Source organism: Salmo salar, chromosome 19, assembly GCF_965601325.2.
Source record: "Salmo salar chromosome 19, fSalSal1, whole genome shotgun sequence".
In the NCBI taxonomy this organism is placed as follows: Eukaryota; Metazoa; Chordata; class Actinopteri; order Salmoniformes; family Salmonidae; genus Salmo; species Salmo salar.
Window position 1 is genome coordinate 79,348,752 of NC_138309.1, and position 15,405 is coordinate 79,364,156.

General features: G+C 44.4%; 1 protein-coding gene across 10 annotated transcripts in view; it reads right to left on the reverse strand.

The window, feature by feature from the left end:
• The window catches only part of LOC106579657 (receptor-type tyrosine-protein phosphatase mu), a 283,633-nt gene that overhangs the window by 210,347 nt on the left and 57,881 nt on the right, over positions 1-15,405 (reverse strand). For all 10 annotated transcript variants that reach the window (XM_082965986.1, XM_014159789.2, XM_014159785.2 and 7 more), the window contains exon 2: positions 12,595-12,717. In XM_082965986.1, coding sequence (XP_082822112.1) covers positions 12,595-12,717 — 123 coding nt within the window. The remainder of the gene's footprint in view (positions 1-12,594; positions 12,718-15,405) is intronic.

Consider the following 15,405-nt stretch of genomic DNA (forward strand, 5'->3'; position numbering starts at 1 on the left):
GAGGACTCCAGTGGCAACCTGTGAAGCTCTGGTGAACTCCATGCCCAAGAGGGTTAAGGCAGTGCTGGAAAATGATGGTGGCCACACAAAATATTGACACTTTGGGCCCAATTTTGATATTTTCACTTAGGGGTGTACTCACTTTTGTTGCCAGCGGTTTAGACACTAATGGCTGTGTGTTGTGTTATTTTGAGGGGACAGCAAATTTACACTGTTATAGAAGCTGTACACTCAGTACTTTACATTGTAGCAAAGTGTCATTTCTTCAGTGTTGTCACATGAAAAGATATACTCAAATATTTACAAAAATGTGAGGGGTGTACTCACTTTTGTGAGATACTGTATACACAGTCTTTGAGAAAAGATTGCATGACGATTAGCTTAGCAACCACGTGACTCAGCATGACACCGTGAACGCAATTGATCGACAGTCTGCAGGGTGGGGCATTATAAATTCCATTACTCATTGGATTCCTATCTCCTTTCTGAAATATCTCTGGCGACGGCACCATTCAATGCACCCTTAACTAAAGAGGCAGACAAATAGGAAAAATGTGCTAGAGAGACCTTTAAATTACACATTTCTTGAGGTCGGAATGTCACAAAAATTCGAGAGAAGACATCCTCCCGAGTTATGACATCGGCCAATATTGAAATCTGACATGTATGATAGACATTTTCACCATCTAAAAGACTATTAACTTACAGTGAAGTGAGAGAGACTTTATCACAGTGCTACGTCATAACGGCTGGATTTCTGCCTGCTTGAACGCCAATTTCTCAGATGCACATGAAAACATGAAATGACCCAGGGAATTGATAGAATGCAATTCAGATGCACAAAAACAATACAAAATGGGTGAACCTTTCCTTTAAGGCAAATTTTACTCTTGAACTAATTCAGGCTTGCCTAAACAAACTATTTTAGTTCTGAATTTTCACTTTTACATGAGTTTCACTTTCACATGAGTTTAGGTTGTTTTTATTTAATCTATTTTAATCTTACTTTGCAACACAACAAAATGTAAAATAATACTTTTGCAAGGCACTATTTCATTTTATCCCACAAATTGGAGGAACCAAATCTAATTCACTCACTTAGGCGTTGGTATTTTTTCTAATTACGCAGTCCAAGCATGGAAGACTGACTATCACCGTCCATTTTCCTTGCCTGTTACACCTTCCATAATCACCATCTGGACCGTCTCCAATGTCTCCATCTCCTGCTGGAAATCTTTACCTTTCTACCCATGTCTCAATGACTTCACATCTATTTCACTAAATGCTGCATTAAAAAGAGCTCTCACATTATAGTCCCGGTATCAAGTCATGTAGCTCACAGGGACGTGCACTCTGAGTCTAGAGCGAGTGCTAATCAAAATGCAGAGGTTGGAGGTACTACATTTTCCAAATTAGCTTTTTTTCAGCAAACGATGAAGGGGGCGACCAGTGCGGCATGTTCGATGTAATTTGGCGTAATGACTGTGGCGCTCATTATGGCCGAACGCTGTCGGGTCCTGAACTTTGAAATCATTACCCGCGGCTGGAGAAAACTGCTCTTCACTCTTTCGACACCGCACACCTCCCGACTCAGAGGTCGCTCGGAGCGGGGAACGAACAACATTTTCCAAATGGGCGAAGTGGAGGACTGGGCTGCTTGCGAGCGCTCGCGCCACTCCAGGATTTGTGCCTCTAATCCCTCTTACATTTTAACAAGGAGGAAAAGTTAAGTTTCAGCAGGTGCTGTGCACCTTGAGGTTAACCACAGTCTTAGCTGAGAACCCACTCCCAGAGAGTCTCTGCTGAGTGTGCACTTCCAGGCCACAATGTCAAATCAACTCCAGCAGAGAAGGTAAAGATAGGAGACATCTGATTGCTGTGTATTATGTACAATCAAATCATAGAAAGACTTTTCTGAATCACCATCTCAAATCTGGATTTTGACTATGGTCTCCAAGGATTCAACCTTTGTCACAAACATAACTAGTCACTACGAACACCCAACATAAGGTGCAGCAAAAACAATGTGCCACCTTCAATGCCTTTCATTGAGAGTATTTTCACTTTTTGTATTGTTTGTTGGTTTGGCAATGCAACTGTCCGAGAAATACGCTGAGAAGGATTATTACCACAGCAAGCAAGGTACTTGGATTCAAACAGACAGGCCTGGATGAGATCTTTAAGGTCAGGGCCCTCCGCAAGGCTCACAAAATTATTTTAGACCCAAGCCACCCCTTGTACCCGGTCTTTGAACTACTCCCCTCTGGGAGCAGGTATAGGGCACCCCTTGGCAGGAAAAACAGAACTAGACAGTAATTTGTGCCAGGTGTGATATCCCTCCTAAACAGCTCGGGCTAATGTTCCTATCCACCCAGTAAGGCCAGCAGGCTAGTCTCTTTTTATTAGTATGTAACTGTTATGAAAGTTGTATTGTCAATTTTGTTTTGCCTTTAAACGCCACTTTAAAACGTGTACATGACACTGCAACAACATTTCCCCATGGGGAAGATAAAGTAAGTAAATAGTCAATGACTGAGTCAAAGTGACACATGACATAAATGAGCTCTGTTGACCAGAAGTTGTTAGTCAGAGTCCATTGTGTTCAGGTAGTTTCTTCTCAAGTCCGTCAAGGCAGAGCTTTTAGTGACGCGTCTCTTTACCCAGGAGTCCCATAACCCTAAGACAGTGTTTTAAGAAAATAATACATTTCAGTCTCACAAAATTAAACAGCTTCCGTGGATTGTGTGAACACCTGCAAATATTTCTGCCATGTATACCATCTGTTTCCTTAAACACTAACAGATCTGTCTAGTCAAAATAATGGGGGGGGGGGGGGGGGGGGGGGGGGGCGGGGACATGGGGTTTGGAAGACTGAGACAGGAAAGTCCTTGTGTGCTGATCAGATATGCAAACTGCAATACTGTGTGTCGTAAGGTCCCTATTGTGTGGGTATTGTCTTCAATGTTCACCTCTTAAGTTTCCAGTGTTCCTCTGCGATGGTACAGAAGAGTTATTTGCAGATATGATGTGGGAGGTCTTTGCGATGACAAAGAGCCTGTGTCTTTGTGATCTATAGGAGGTATGCAGCCTTCGCTTCAGGCCACAACTGTATCCAGTCAAACTGGTCGACTATTTATGGCTTATTTCCAAAGAGAAGAATTGAGAAGAGTAGAAATGTCTATCCTCTAACGCCTCAGAGTTTCCATGGCTTGAGGCTGTGTGTTTGAAACTTGCAGCTGATGGCATGTATTGTATCGTTATCAAAGTTTGGTTGTGTTATACATAAATAATTATCCATCACATTAATCTCCTAGAGCGTGGATGTATGATGCAGATTATCGTCAGGTGAATAATTCATGAAGGTTATGCCCTTTTTGATAGTGCTTAAGGTAGAGCCATTTTTTCACGGCTGCGGGAGAGTCACGGAACGGTCTCCCTATTTAACAAAAGAGAGCCTCCCCCAGAACTTGCTTTCAAGTGCCCGTCTTTGTTCAGTCATTGCCTTATTAAATTGCTAAACTGATGATAATGGCTGATAATTGTGGCCCAGTACCTGGGACTCTCCGTCTGTGATTGCCGGAGGCCAGACGGAGTGGAAGTGACATCAGAGGCTGTGTCTCATTACCGTAGCGCTGAGATGAAAGGGACTACTTTCACTGGGTACACTTATTACCATTAAAAACAATCACTCCAGCTCTCCTCCTCAGAACTCCGTTAGGTACAATTTCCTACAGTTGTTTTCACCACTCAAATGAAACCACAGGAAGTGGATATACGGCTCTGATCTCCAGTGAGAGATGCTTTATTTCAGTGTTAACCTTATAGGTCGTTTAGACCAATTAAGTTCAACCAATCTGACAGGAAATAGTCATTTAAAAAATGTAGCATTCATATTGCGCTACAGTCATACTTTTGCCACTACTCAGACACAAGCTGTTGCAGACATGCATTCCAACTAACGCATTTAGGCAGTGTCCGACAAGCACGTACACAAACACACACACATTAAAGGAGCCAAGGCTGATGTGCAGAGGGCTCCGGGGAGGGAGTGAAAAGTGTGGTGATTTATTGGGACTTCCCCCTTTGTAAAATATTTTAACCTCGCGGCTGCGGCTGTAACTAGTTCCCCCTCTGTGTCGCGAGACACGGCGCGACCCTGCTGACTGGTGACTGTGGGGAGCACCGATTTATAGGACCTGACCCTGCAACAAATCACATTCCAAAGCTGAGGCGGCACACAAACGTATCCCCGTGCAGCGCCTCGCTCCTCTACTCACCATCACCGGCTCATCCAATTTAAAGAGGTGCCATCTCAAGCAGAGATGCCCATTAGGAAAACAACGCCGTCCCAAGCTACTAGGCTGGTGTTGTGAAGCCAGGGTAACGGAGATAACAGGGAAAAAAGCCATACATTGATACAGGGCATAAATGTATATTTTAATTAACACAGCGCCGGGAAGAGGAAGCCAGTAACACCTCAGGCAGATATTTTCATTCTCCTCCTGTCGAGTGCATTATTTCAGGCCATAATTCTCCGTGCAGCAGGGCCAGCCAGCCAGCCAAATTGAACAGCCCTACTGCTGGCAAGCTCCATTTAACCATTTGACAGCGGCTCGCCTGGACACACAAGCTGGAAAATCAGACAAATGTAATGCTGCTCACAAGCCCCAATAACAAGACCGGGTACATGGGGGGGAACAGCTGAAGTAGACTGGCGACTTTATTTTATTACCAGGTTTTGTTTCAGACTGAAAATGTTCAATTTCACGGGGACGACAGAAATAATCGTTCTTCCACATGAGAAGAATGATATCTTTGGAAACTGGGCCATGATTTTCGACTATAGGTTTTGGTTGTAAGATATGTAGGGAAAAACACTATCTGAAATGTGGATTACCGTATGATAGATTCCATTACAAATCTACTTCATCAATCTCTTACAAGGCTTTTCTTCAAATGGTTGAAGGTGAAAGACCCTTACAGTTTCACACTGTGAGAGATAGCAGTTCTGGATCAGTGGGACAAACAGAGACATGGCAGAGGAAGGAGAGGTCTGGATCAGTGGGACAAACAGAGACATGGCAGAGGGAGGAGAGGTGTATGGTCAGGGGGACAAACAGAGACATGGCAGAAGAGGAGAGGTGTATGGTCAGGGGGACAAACAGAGACATGGCAGAAGAGGAGAGGTCTGGATCAGTGGGACAAACAGAGACATGGCAGAAGAGGAGAGGTGTATGGTCAGGGGGACAAACAGAGACATGGCAGAAGAGGAGAGATGTATGGTCAGGGTTATAGAAAGTGAATGTGACTCTCTACCCCCTCAGCTGCTCTTGCAGTCTGTTCACTCCCGTCTCCCTGACACAGCTCACCCCCAAGGACCAGATCAACTCAACACTGACCCACCTCCCCAGTCCCACATTACAGGACCTATGCTGACAGAGAGAGGTTTCCTGTCTGGAAGGTGGACACTTTTGAAGTGAGTTTAGTAGTTGATTAGTGAAGAGGGGGTTGTGGGGTGTGTGTGTGAGGGAGGGAGGGGGATCATTGACCTACAGGTCCCGTCTAAGAGACTGTCCTACAACACAAGCTCGGAAAAGCAGTTGTGTGTGACTTCCTGACTGACAAAAATATGGCCACCACAAAAGGCACAAAAAAAAGGTACAAAAAAGCAGTTTGCAACTGGCAACCAAGAGAGAGCGAGAGAACGAATGTGAGTCATAATGAACTTGTACACGATGAGCAGTGATGAGCAGCGAAGGGGGGGGGGGGGGGGGGGGACATGGGTGAGAGATGGTCCCGGTTGGGTCCTCTTGGCATCATCTGTGTTTGTCTGGAATTAGTGGGCAAGGTTTTAATTACGGCCATGTGCGCTCTGATAGGTGGCTTTGTAATAACAGTCGGTCCCCATGGCAGCAGCATGAAAAGAAGTTAGACCCCAGTGAATGACTGACTGACGGGGGGGTCGTGTTCAAAGGCCTGACGTGATATGGCTGCTCTCACTCATGTGGCCAACACTGATAAGCCCCTTTAACACGGAAATGAACCCACCGGTTTGGAAGCAACCAGCATAACGGGGCACCGTATAAAAATACAAATGTAAACAATACTCTGTTGTTCAGTTGCCATATGAGATGACTGCTTCCAGAAACGGACAGCTGCTTATCAAAAAACCTCCGAGGTCTGGCAGCCTGTCTTCAAATGCAAACATTTTTCTTTTTACCTTTATTTAACTAGGCAGGAGAAGACGTTCAAAACATGGCCATCGTTGGTCTGTCCAAAAACACTGCCGCTTCCTTCATTGAGTCAATGAAACAAAAATTCCCTTAAATTAAACAATTAAATTAAGTTGAGTGAATGGATGAGCCACATCGTTGACCAGTACTAAGACGAGTCTTCGGATGAGTCTTTGGATCAGGGCCAGGGTGCCCCATGAGATGACCTGAGTGTGGTTGGCTGAACATCTAGTCATGCCTCGGTAGGTACGTCAGGCTACAAGGGGGCCTTGCTCTGGATCCAGCTGTGGAGGCATAATGGGGGTGTTGGGGTGCGTGCCCATCATGGACCATAGCCAGACATCAACCAATCACCGCAATGACCGAGGGTAGCAATCAGAACCCGGCCATAGGGATAAACAAGGACCATTTCTAACCTCACTACGCTAACCTCCACATAACAATTAAACAAAGCTTTCAGGGTTGAAATATATTTTTTTAAGTAGACGTTTGTATACATGTGTAAACAATGACATTGGTTGTGTACTCAGCTTCAGGTTCTTACTGATGCGAGATGGGAAACAGTTGGCATCCACCGACTCTGCACTGGATCAAAATAACAAAGTCATTAGGATTCAACTGGTTATTCTAGGCCTGACCAAAATAAAACAAAAAGCACGGGGGAATGGATGACAATATTTTCCTGCGATTTAATTCAAATGTTCTGCGAATCAGGAAAAGTCAAACAGTCTCCCCTACCCTCTAAATTAGAATGATAATGGGAACATAAGCGTGACAGCTGCCCGCAAGCATGGCGATCAGTCTTAATCACAGGGAAGGACAGGTAAACGGATAAACAACCTGTGTGTGTGTGTAGACATGGGGAATGAGTCGGCAGCCATCTGAACGCCAGGCGGGTTCTGTACTGTGTGCCTTGACCCGACTCTAATGTAATAAAGTCAATTTTATTCACTTGATGGTCCCAATTAACACCCTCAATGGGGATCATGTCACCTCCCCAGGGGATGCTCCGGTCCCCCTCTACCCCTTTCCTCCTGATCTGCGTAATGTAGCGCTGAAATCTTGCTAAGGGACGCGATACCAGTCGTCCATGCAAACATTGTCAGAGCAATTAGCCGGTGTTGCAGGTGCATCAGAGGTTTAGCGAGGCTGCTGGTAAATCCTTTAGGCTGGCTGGATAGGCCACAGAGGGAGTGGGGGCCTCCGTGGCCTCTCCACCAGCCTAAAAACAATTACTAGCGGCCTCGCTAAACCCCTGATGCATCGGCAACACCAGCTAATTGCTCTGACAATGTTCGCCGAGACGACTGGTAAGGAGGCTTTTAGAACAGTCAGATGGGGCACAGTGATGGGCCTCTGAACTCAAATAGTGACACACAGCAGTGGGTAATGAAGTCATGCTGTGCCCACAGTTGTGGATCGTTCAACTGTCTTAACAAACTATAGACAAACCTGAAAAGCAGGAGTGACGTGTACTGTATCATGATGGGTCATGGTAAATACAAAAATACAGTATTGCACTAGTTTAATTTCATCCCTGCACACTTGGCTCAATCTGCTGCATCTAAGCTGGTGAGTAACTGTCCAAGGAATGATCCAACTGCCAGATCGCAGCTCTAAAACACTGGCAGTCATAGCCCACACGAAGGAAGCTGGGGTCCAGCATTTCCTTCCAAAGATGGACATTGTTTATTCACCATTTGTTTCAAATCCTAACATCCAGGGTGGTGGATACAAACAAGGGCTCTACTTTCAGTTTCAGAGTGAAGAGGAAACAGATGCTTCAGACTGTCTTACGGAGTCTGGGCCTTGCATATACAGTACAGAGGAGAGACTGCACAAGCAACATAGACAGCCATTCTCAGAGGTTGGCAGCCATATTATTTCAGTCACCGCTTTTGAAGGTGTACTGTATAGCAGGTCTTCTGCTGTGTCCGATACGGGCCTACAACACGGCATGGAGGGAATGTGACCGCAAGGTCGCTTTGACGCCCAACAACGTGCATTGTGGGTCGTTATCGCGTGTGCCACATGAAAGGTCTCTGTGTGTTGATGAACTGAAACTGACTTTATTTATCTGGGAGCAGCTGTGTCTGCCCTGATAACAAACCAGCCATATTTCAAATATTAATACGCTAACAGTCCCACAGGAGCACTACACAGACTCTGCTCCCCCACACCCCCTCCAAGGTTAGCCATTCTTAGCGTAACCATGTCTTCTAGCCAGGTTGTGTGAATTGAACACGTTCCATCTCAATGACGTCTTTCACCCTCTACTGGAATTAAGGGACATTTCTGGTTGGAGAGAATCAATCTGTGGTGCGAGTGGCGAGACTCCATTGTGGTTGCCTTGGCAGCTCCCATTTCTGCAGCCAGCATGACTGATAGGTGTCGCATCCCGCAGGCCTCGGGTGATGGAACCCAAAGCACATCATTGGGTATTCCGCAGTAAGCACATTTATTCTCTGTCCCTCTTTACATGTATTGACGCCAGTGTGAGGCACAGTTTAGCGCAGCGAATGTCGTTTATATGGGTTGACATTAAACGTTTGAACCAATACAGTGGAGAGAGGAAAAGGACTAATCTGAATATGTTAGGTTAAATCCATGTAAAGCATAGTGTGGTATTAACAAACAGTAAAGTACAGTACTTGTGTTCTGATGCGACCGTAAGTGTAAGCGCGTCAACCGGAAAAATAATAACACAAAAAGCCTGGAAAGAATGGCAAAAATCAGATGACAGCATGTCTTTTCCACACTTAATTTGCAGTAGCGTGTTTATTGACAGTCCACCCACAGTCAGAGCCAGTAATACCCTGCCACAGCCAAGGCCCGTTTTCTGCTGAAAGAAGCTGTTATTTTCTCCGACGTAGCGCAGGAAAAGGTATTAAAACAGATTATTGTTTTTCATTGGTTTAGCCAGGGAAACATGCTCCCTGCAATTAAATTGGTCGTAGTATTGAGGAGTTGTGTAGCGGCAGAAAAACTAAACTAAAACAATAGATTCTTAACTCTGTCACTGCCAACGTATCACAGAGCGAGTCTCAACAGTAGGGAGGGCAGGATTAAGCCCACTATGAGAAACATTACATGTTTTTGGTTGCCATTCAATCGAAAGCTTGCTCAGATCAATATAGATCAACAGGAAATATATAAAAACGCAAACATGCAACAATGTCAAAGATCTCTTATTTACAGTTCATGACAAAATCTGCCAATTTAAATTAATCTATGGATTTTTTAAATAGGGGCGTGGATCAGAAAACCAGTCAGTATCTGGTGTGACCAGCATTTGCCACATGCAGCGCGACATCACCTTCACATAGAGTTGATCAGGCTGTTGATTGTGGCCTGTGGAATGTTGTCCCACTCCTCAATGGCTATGCAAAGTTGCTGGATATTGTCGGGAACTGGAACACGCTGTCGATCCAGAGCATCTCACACATGCTTAATGGGTGCCATGTCTGGTAAGTATGCAGGCCATGGAAGAACTAGGACATTTTTAGCTTCCAGGAATTGTGTACAGATCCTTGCGACATGGAGCCGTGAATTATCATGCTGAAACATGGGGTGATGGCGGCGGATGGATGGCGCGAAAATGGCCTCAGGATCTCATCGCGGTATCTCTGTACATTCAAATCGCCATTGATAAAACGCAATTGTGGTCATTGTCCATAGCTTATGCCTGCCCATACCATAAACCCCACGGGGCATTCCGTTCACATCAGTAAACCACTCACCCACACATGGTCTGCGGTTGTGAGGCCGGTTAGAAGTACTGACAAATTCTCTAAAATGATGTTGGAGGCGTCTTATGGTAGAGAAAGGAACAATTATATGTTTGTTCAGTGTATATAAAGTCCTGTTGGAGGAGCTGGCTTCGATAACACAGGTTCAAATTGGCCTACATACCATTTGGCCTAGGTAATAGCAGTCCATTTCAAAACAAAAGGGGAGTTGTGTAGAAATATACAGTAGGGAGCATTTCAACGACTGTTTCATTACTGCACAAGGACACTATGACCAGCTGTGTATAATGACAAAATGACCTGATGAACGTTAGTTATAACACTCCACTGGAGTGTGGATATCTAGCAATGGACTCTTGTTCAACCGCTAAAAAGTAGTATGACACTTTTACTATTTCATACTCAATAGTCATTCACCTCAGTAACTGCCAGACAGTTAACAGTACTTGGGCTGCGCGAGGAAGGAGAGAATGCAAATTGCACATAGTACTGTGGCAATGACCTTATTTGTGCAAACTATGGATACTATCCGTCAAGGGGTTTCCAAGGGCCTCGGAGAAGGGGGGGGAGAGAGAAAAAAACACAACCCTCTCCTTCACGCTGAAGGAGGAAGTAACTCCTGTACAGTAAACCAACCACACACACACACACACACACACACACACACACACACACACTGCAGACTTTGGACTGATCAGAATTTTAGGCTAATTAAAATGTGAAGCTTATGTGAGCTTACTCAGAAACACTTTAATTAACTAGTATAGACCTATTGTTAATTTATTTATTTATCTCATACTTTTACAGCCTACTGGACTCAGAGAGCTACTCTCTAAAGTTATCTTGTTGGGGAGAGGGAATTACAATGGCTAGCCCCAAGTCGTTATATTTTCACTGATTTCTGCTCTCATAAAAGCCTGGGTTTTCTGCACGTTAACACTAGAAGCTTATTACCTAAAATGTATCAATTGAAAGTGTGGGTTCACAGCTCCAATCCAGATGTGTTGGTCATTACTGAGACGTGGTTTTGAACACTGATGTTAACCTTTCTGGCAAGGCAGATCTTCCAAAGGTGGTGGAGTGGCAATCTTTACCAAGGATCACCTTCAGTGCTCAGTTGTTTCCACCAAGTCTGTCCCCAAACAATTTGATTTGCTGGTTTTAAGCATTCAACTTTCAAATAGCTCTTTGTTGACTGTTGCTGGGTGCTATCGTCCTCCATCAGCACCGGCCTGTACCCTACCTGCCCTAAGCCCTCTCCTGGCCACTTACACTAAGTCTGAATTTGTCCTGCTAGGTGAACTAAACTGGGACATGCTTAAACTACCTGACCAAGTCCTAAAGCAATGGGACTCCCTAAATCTTTCTCAGATTATTACCAATCCCACAAGGTATGACTCCAAACACCCAGAGAAGGCTACTCTCCTCGATGTTATCCTCACAAATAATCCTGATAGGTCATTACAGAAAACACCAGACTGACACCTTAGTGATCATTGTTTTACAGCCTGTGTTCGTAATGGCTGCTCAGTGAAACGACCTGTCCTGATTTGTCATAAACGCTTGCTAAAAAACTTTAATGAGCAAACCTTCCTTCATGACCTCTGTAAATTGGTATACAAATCAGCTTGATCCCCTCTGTCGAAGACATTTGGACCTTCTTTTTGGATATTTTCTGTGGTATTGTTAACAAACATGCCCGCATAAAGAAAATTAGAATTAAAACAGGTTCAGCCCCTGGTTAGACCGTGATCTTGCAGAGTTACTCCACCTCAAGAACTCCATTTGGCAAATCGCTCTGCACACGCATACTCAGGCTGACTGGTTCTTGTTCAAGGCAAACGAGAAATAAGCGCACTCAGGCTATCCGGAAGGCCAAAGTTAGTTAATTTAAATCAATAACAAAGACAACATGCGGATTTGATCTTTAAAGAGATCACCTTGCACAACAAAAACTGTTCCGAAAATTGAGGGAAAAAAGGGAGCTGTTTGTTTACCCTGCACCCCATTCATCACTAGCTGAATCTTCCTCTGTCAACTCAACTGTTGAGCTAGGTTCTGCTCAACAACCAGCACTAACCAGCCTACAGAGGCTTGGTAAACATCAACCCTCCATGAACACCATAGATGAACTCACACTGGCTGTGCTGTAGAACACTACAGACTGTTTCATCCTGTGCTCATTCTATCCACAGAAACCTCTGCTCACACAGGAGTGAATGAGTTGTAGACCCTATTAGAAGGGACCTAGCAGGCGCCATTGCCAAGCCATTTCTCAACGTGGGCTCAACGTTTCGCTGCGACTATCGTTGCCCCATCAGAGGGAGGTAATGAGTTGTGGGGCCTAACAAAGGGAGAGTAATAACGTTGAATACAGCCCAATGCTAAGCAGAGCAGAAATCTGCTGCGTTTTCTTTAAGAGAGTAAACATTAAAAAAGGAACCATCTTATCTGTAGAAGACAGTCATTCCCAGTGGGGGAGATTTCTCTCTGGGATAATTTCCCCTGATAACACAATAAGAGCAAATGCTTATTGAGCGTGTCATTAGGTTGAATGTGTTCTGTTTTTCAGGGGCTTTCTGTTTGGTGGTGGGGGGTGAAGAGTGACTGACCTGTGGGCATCCAGGGGTTGGGCGACGGCCTCTCCTTGGTGTTGGCCTGCTCCCAATCAAAGTGGTCATCCTTACCCTGGCTGTAGCCGCACGCCGTGTAGGGCCTCTCAAAGTTACAGTCACCTGAGGAACACAACAAGACAGGATTTACAACCACACATTCAATAAGGCATACTATGTAAGTAAGAGACAGACGGACAGAAAGACAGATGACAGAGAGACCGACAGACGACAAAGAATACAGGAAAGCTAAGTATAGAAAACGAGTCTTGTAGCTTGTTTTCAGTAACACATAGTACAATAGCATATGGCTGTCCAATGTCATCACAGCCACTACAGGCCAGGCTATCACCTGAACTCTATCACTAAGAGGCTTTGTCAACCCTCCCCCCAACAACATATCCTAGAGCAGAGGTTCAAAGGTCATATCAGGGACTATCAGAGAGTTAGAGGGGATTTCCAACAGGATCACAAGCCTCCATTCCAACACGGTTGGCAATAAAGTACATATGAACCACACTGCAAACAGACCACTAGGCCAAAGACCAAGCCATGTGAATGAGTTAGAGTACCATGTCATACCTACATGTAAGTCATGTGAAGTTACTCTGAAAAACATTCAACTGATACATTACATGGCACATTTGCACGCACAACTCAATACTCTAATATATGGATTTTACATACAGATACGCATCTGATGGGCACAGATACCTTACAAAAAAGGTAGAGGCATGGATCAGAAAACCAGTCAGTATCTGGTGTGACTATCATTTGCCTTGTGCAGCGCGACACATCTCCTTTGCATAGAGTTGACCAGGCTGTTGATTGTGGCATGATGTCCCACTCCTCTTCAGTGGCTGTGAAAAGTTTCTGGACATTGGCGGGAACTGGAACACGCTGGCGTACACATCATTCCAGAGCATCCCAAACATGCTCAATGGTGACATGTCTGCTGAGTATGCAGGCCATAGAAGAACTGGGACATTTTCAGTTTCCAGGAATTGTGTAAAAGATCCTTGTGACATGGGGCCGTGCATTATCATGCTGAAACATGAGGTGATGGCGGATAATGAAATTGCATTTTATTGATGGCAATTTGTTGTGCAATCAAGTTTGTTGTCTGTAGCTTATGCCTGCCTATACCATAACCCCACCGCCACCATGGGGCACTCTTCTCACAACGTTGACATCAGCAAACCGCTCACCCACATGAAGCGGTCTGCCATCTGCCCGGTACAGTTGAAACTGGGATTCATCCGTGAAGAGCACACTTCTCCAGCATGTCAGTGGCCATCGAAGGTGAGCATTTGCCCACTGAAGTCGGTTATAATGCAGAATTGCAGTCAGGTCAAAACCTTGGTGAGGACGACGAACACGCAGAAGAGCTTCTCTGAGACGGTTACTGACAGTTTGTGCAGAAATTCTTTGGTTGCACAAACCCACAGTTTCATCAGCTGTCCAGATGGCTGGTCTCAGGCTGATCCTGCAGATGAAGAAGCCTGATGTGGAGGTCCTGGGCTGGCGTGGTTACACATGGTCTGTGGTTGTGTGGCCAGTTGGACATGATGCCAAATTCTCTAAAACAACGTTGGAGACGGCTTATGGTAGATAAATGAACATTCAATGATCTGCCAAAAGCTCTGTTAGACATTCCTGCATTCAGCATGCCAATTGCAAACTTCTTCAAAACTTGAGAGATCTGTGTCATTGTGTTTTGTGACAAAACTGCACATTTTAGAGTGGCCTTTTACTGTCCCTAGCACAATGAGCACCTGGGTAATGATCATGTGGTTTAATCAGCTTCTTGATATGCCACACCTGTCAGGTGGGTGGATTATCTTGGCAAAATGAGAAGTGCTCACTAACAGGGATGTAAAAAAAAAAAAAAAAAAAAAAAGCATGCTCAACATTTGTGAGAAATAAGCTTTTTGTGCATATGAAAAATCTCTGGGATCTTTTACACATTCTCATTTACAGCAATGACCTGAGGAATAGTTACAGGGGATGAATGAGCCAATTGGAAGCTGGGGATGAGGGACAGATTAGGAATTTAGCCAGTACACCGGGGTTAACACCCCTACTCTTACGATAAGTGCCATGGGATCTTCACTGACAACAGAGAGTCAGGACACCCATTTAATGTCCCACACGAAAGACAGCACCTTACACAGGGCAATGTCCCCAATTACTGCCCTGGGGAATTGAGATATATATATATATATTATTATTTTTATTTTTTTTCAGACCAGAGGTAACATGGAACCAACACTTGACATGTTGCATTTATATTAATTGTTACGTGTAAATATGACTGGATGACAACAATGTTTGTTTCCAACATCAGGGCTGTTTTCCTAAAGAAGTTCAATCTGCTTTGTTTTTTGTTTCCTTGCCACAATACTAACAAGTATTGCGATACTGTTATCATCCCAGCCCTAGAATGAGTATTTTGAAATACATGCCAATACTTTCCAAGGGTATTTCCAAAAACATTCCAATATTCCACTACTTGTCTTGTAATTTTTTTTTAAATAACTGAACTCTTCCTTCGAAATGTGTAATTGAGATTTGAAATAGTATTTGATCCCAGGTTTGATCCACACACACAGAAAGCAGCGAGAGAGGTGGAAACAGCATTCAGCTCCAAAGAGATGTAGGATATTCTATTCACCCCTCAAGAAAAAGTAGCTCTTCCCTTCCTCATAGATTAACAAACTCTGGTTAGTCCTATTTTTATAATTACTCAGCGGCGAGGAGCGGTGTTTTTTTTTTTTATCTCACTCCTCCCGTTATCGGCAGACAGAGTTC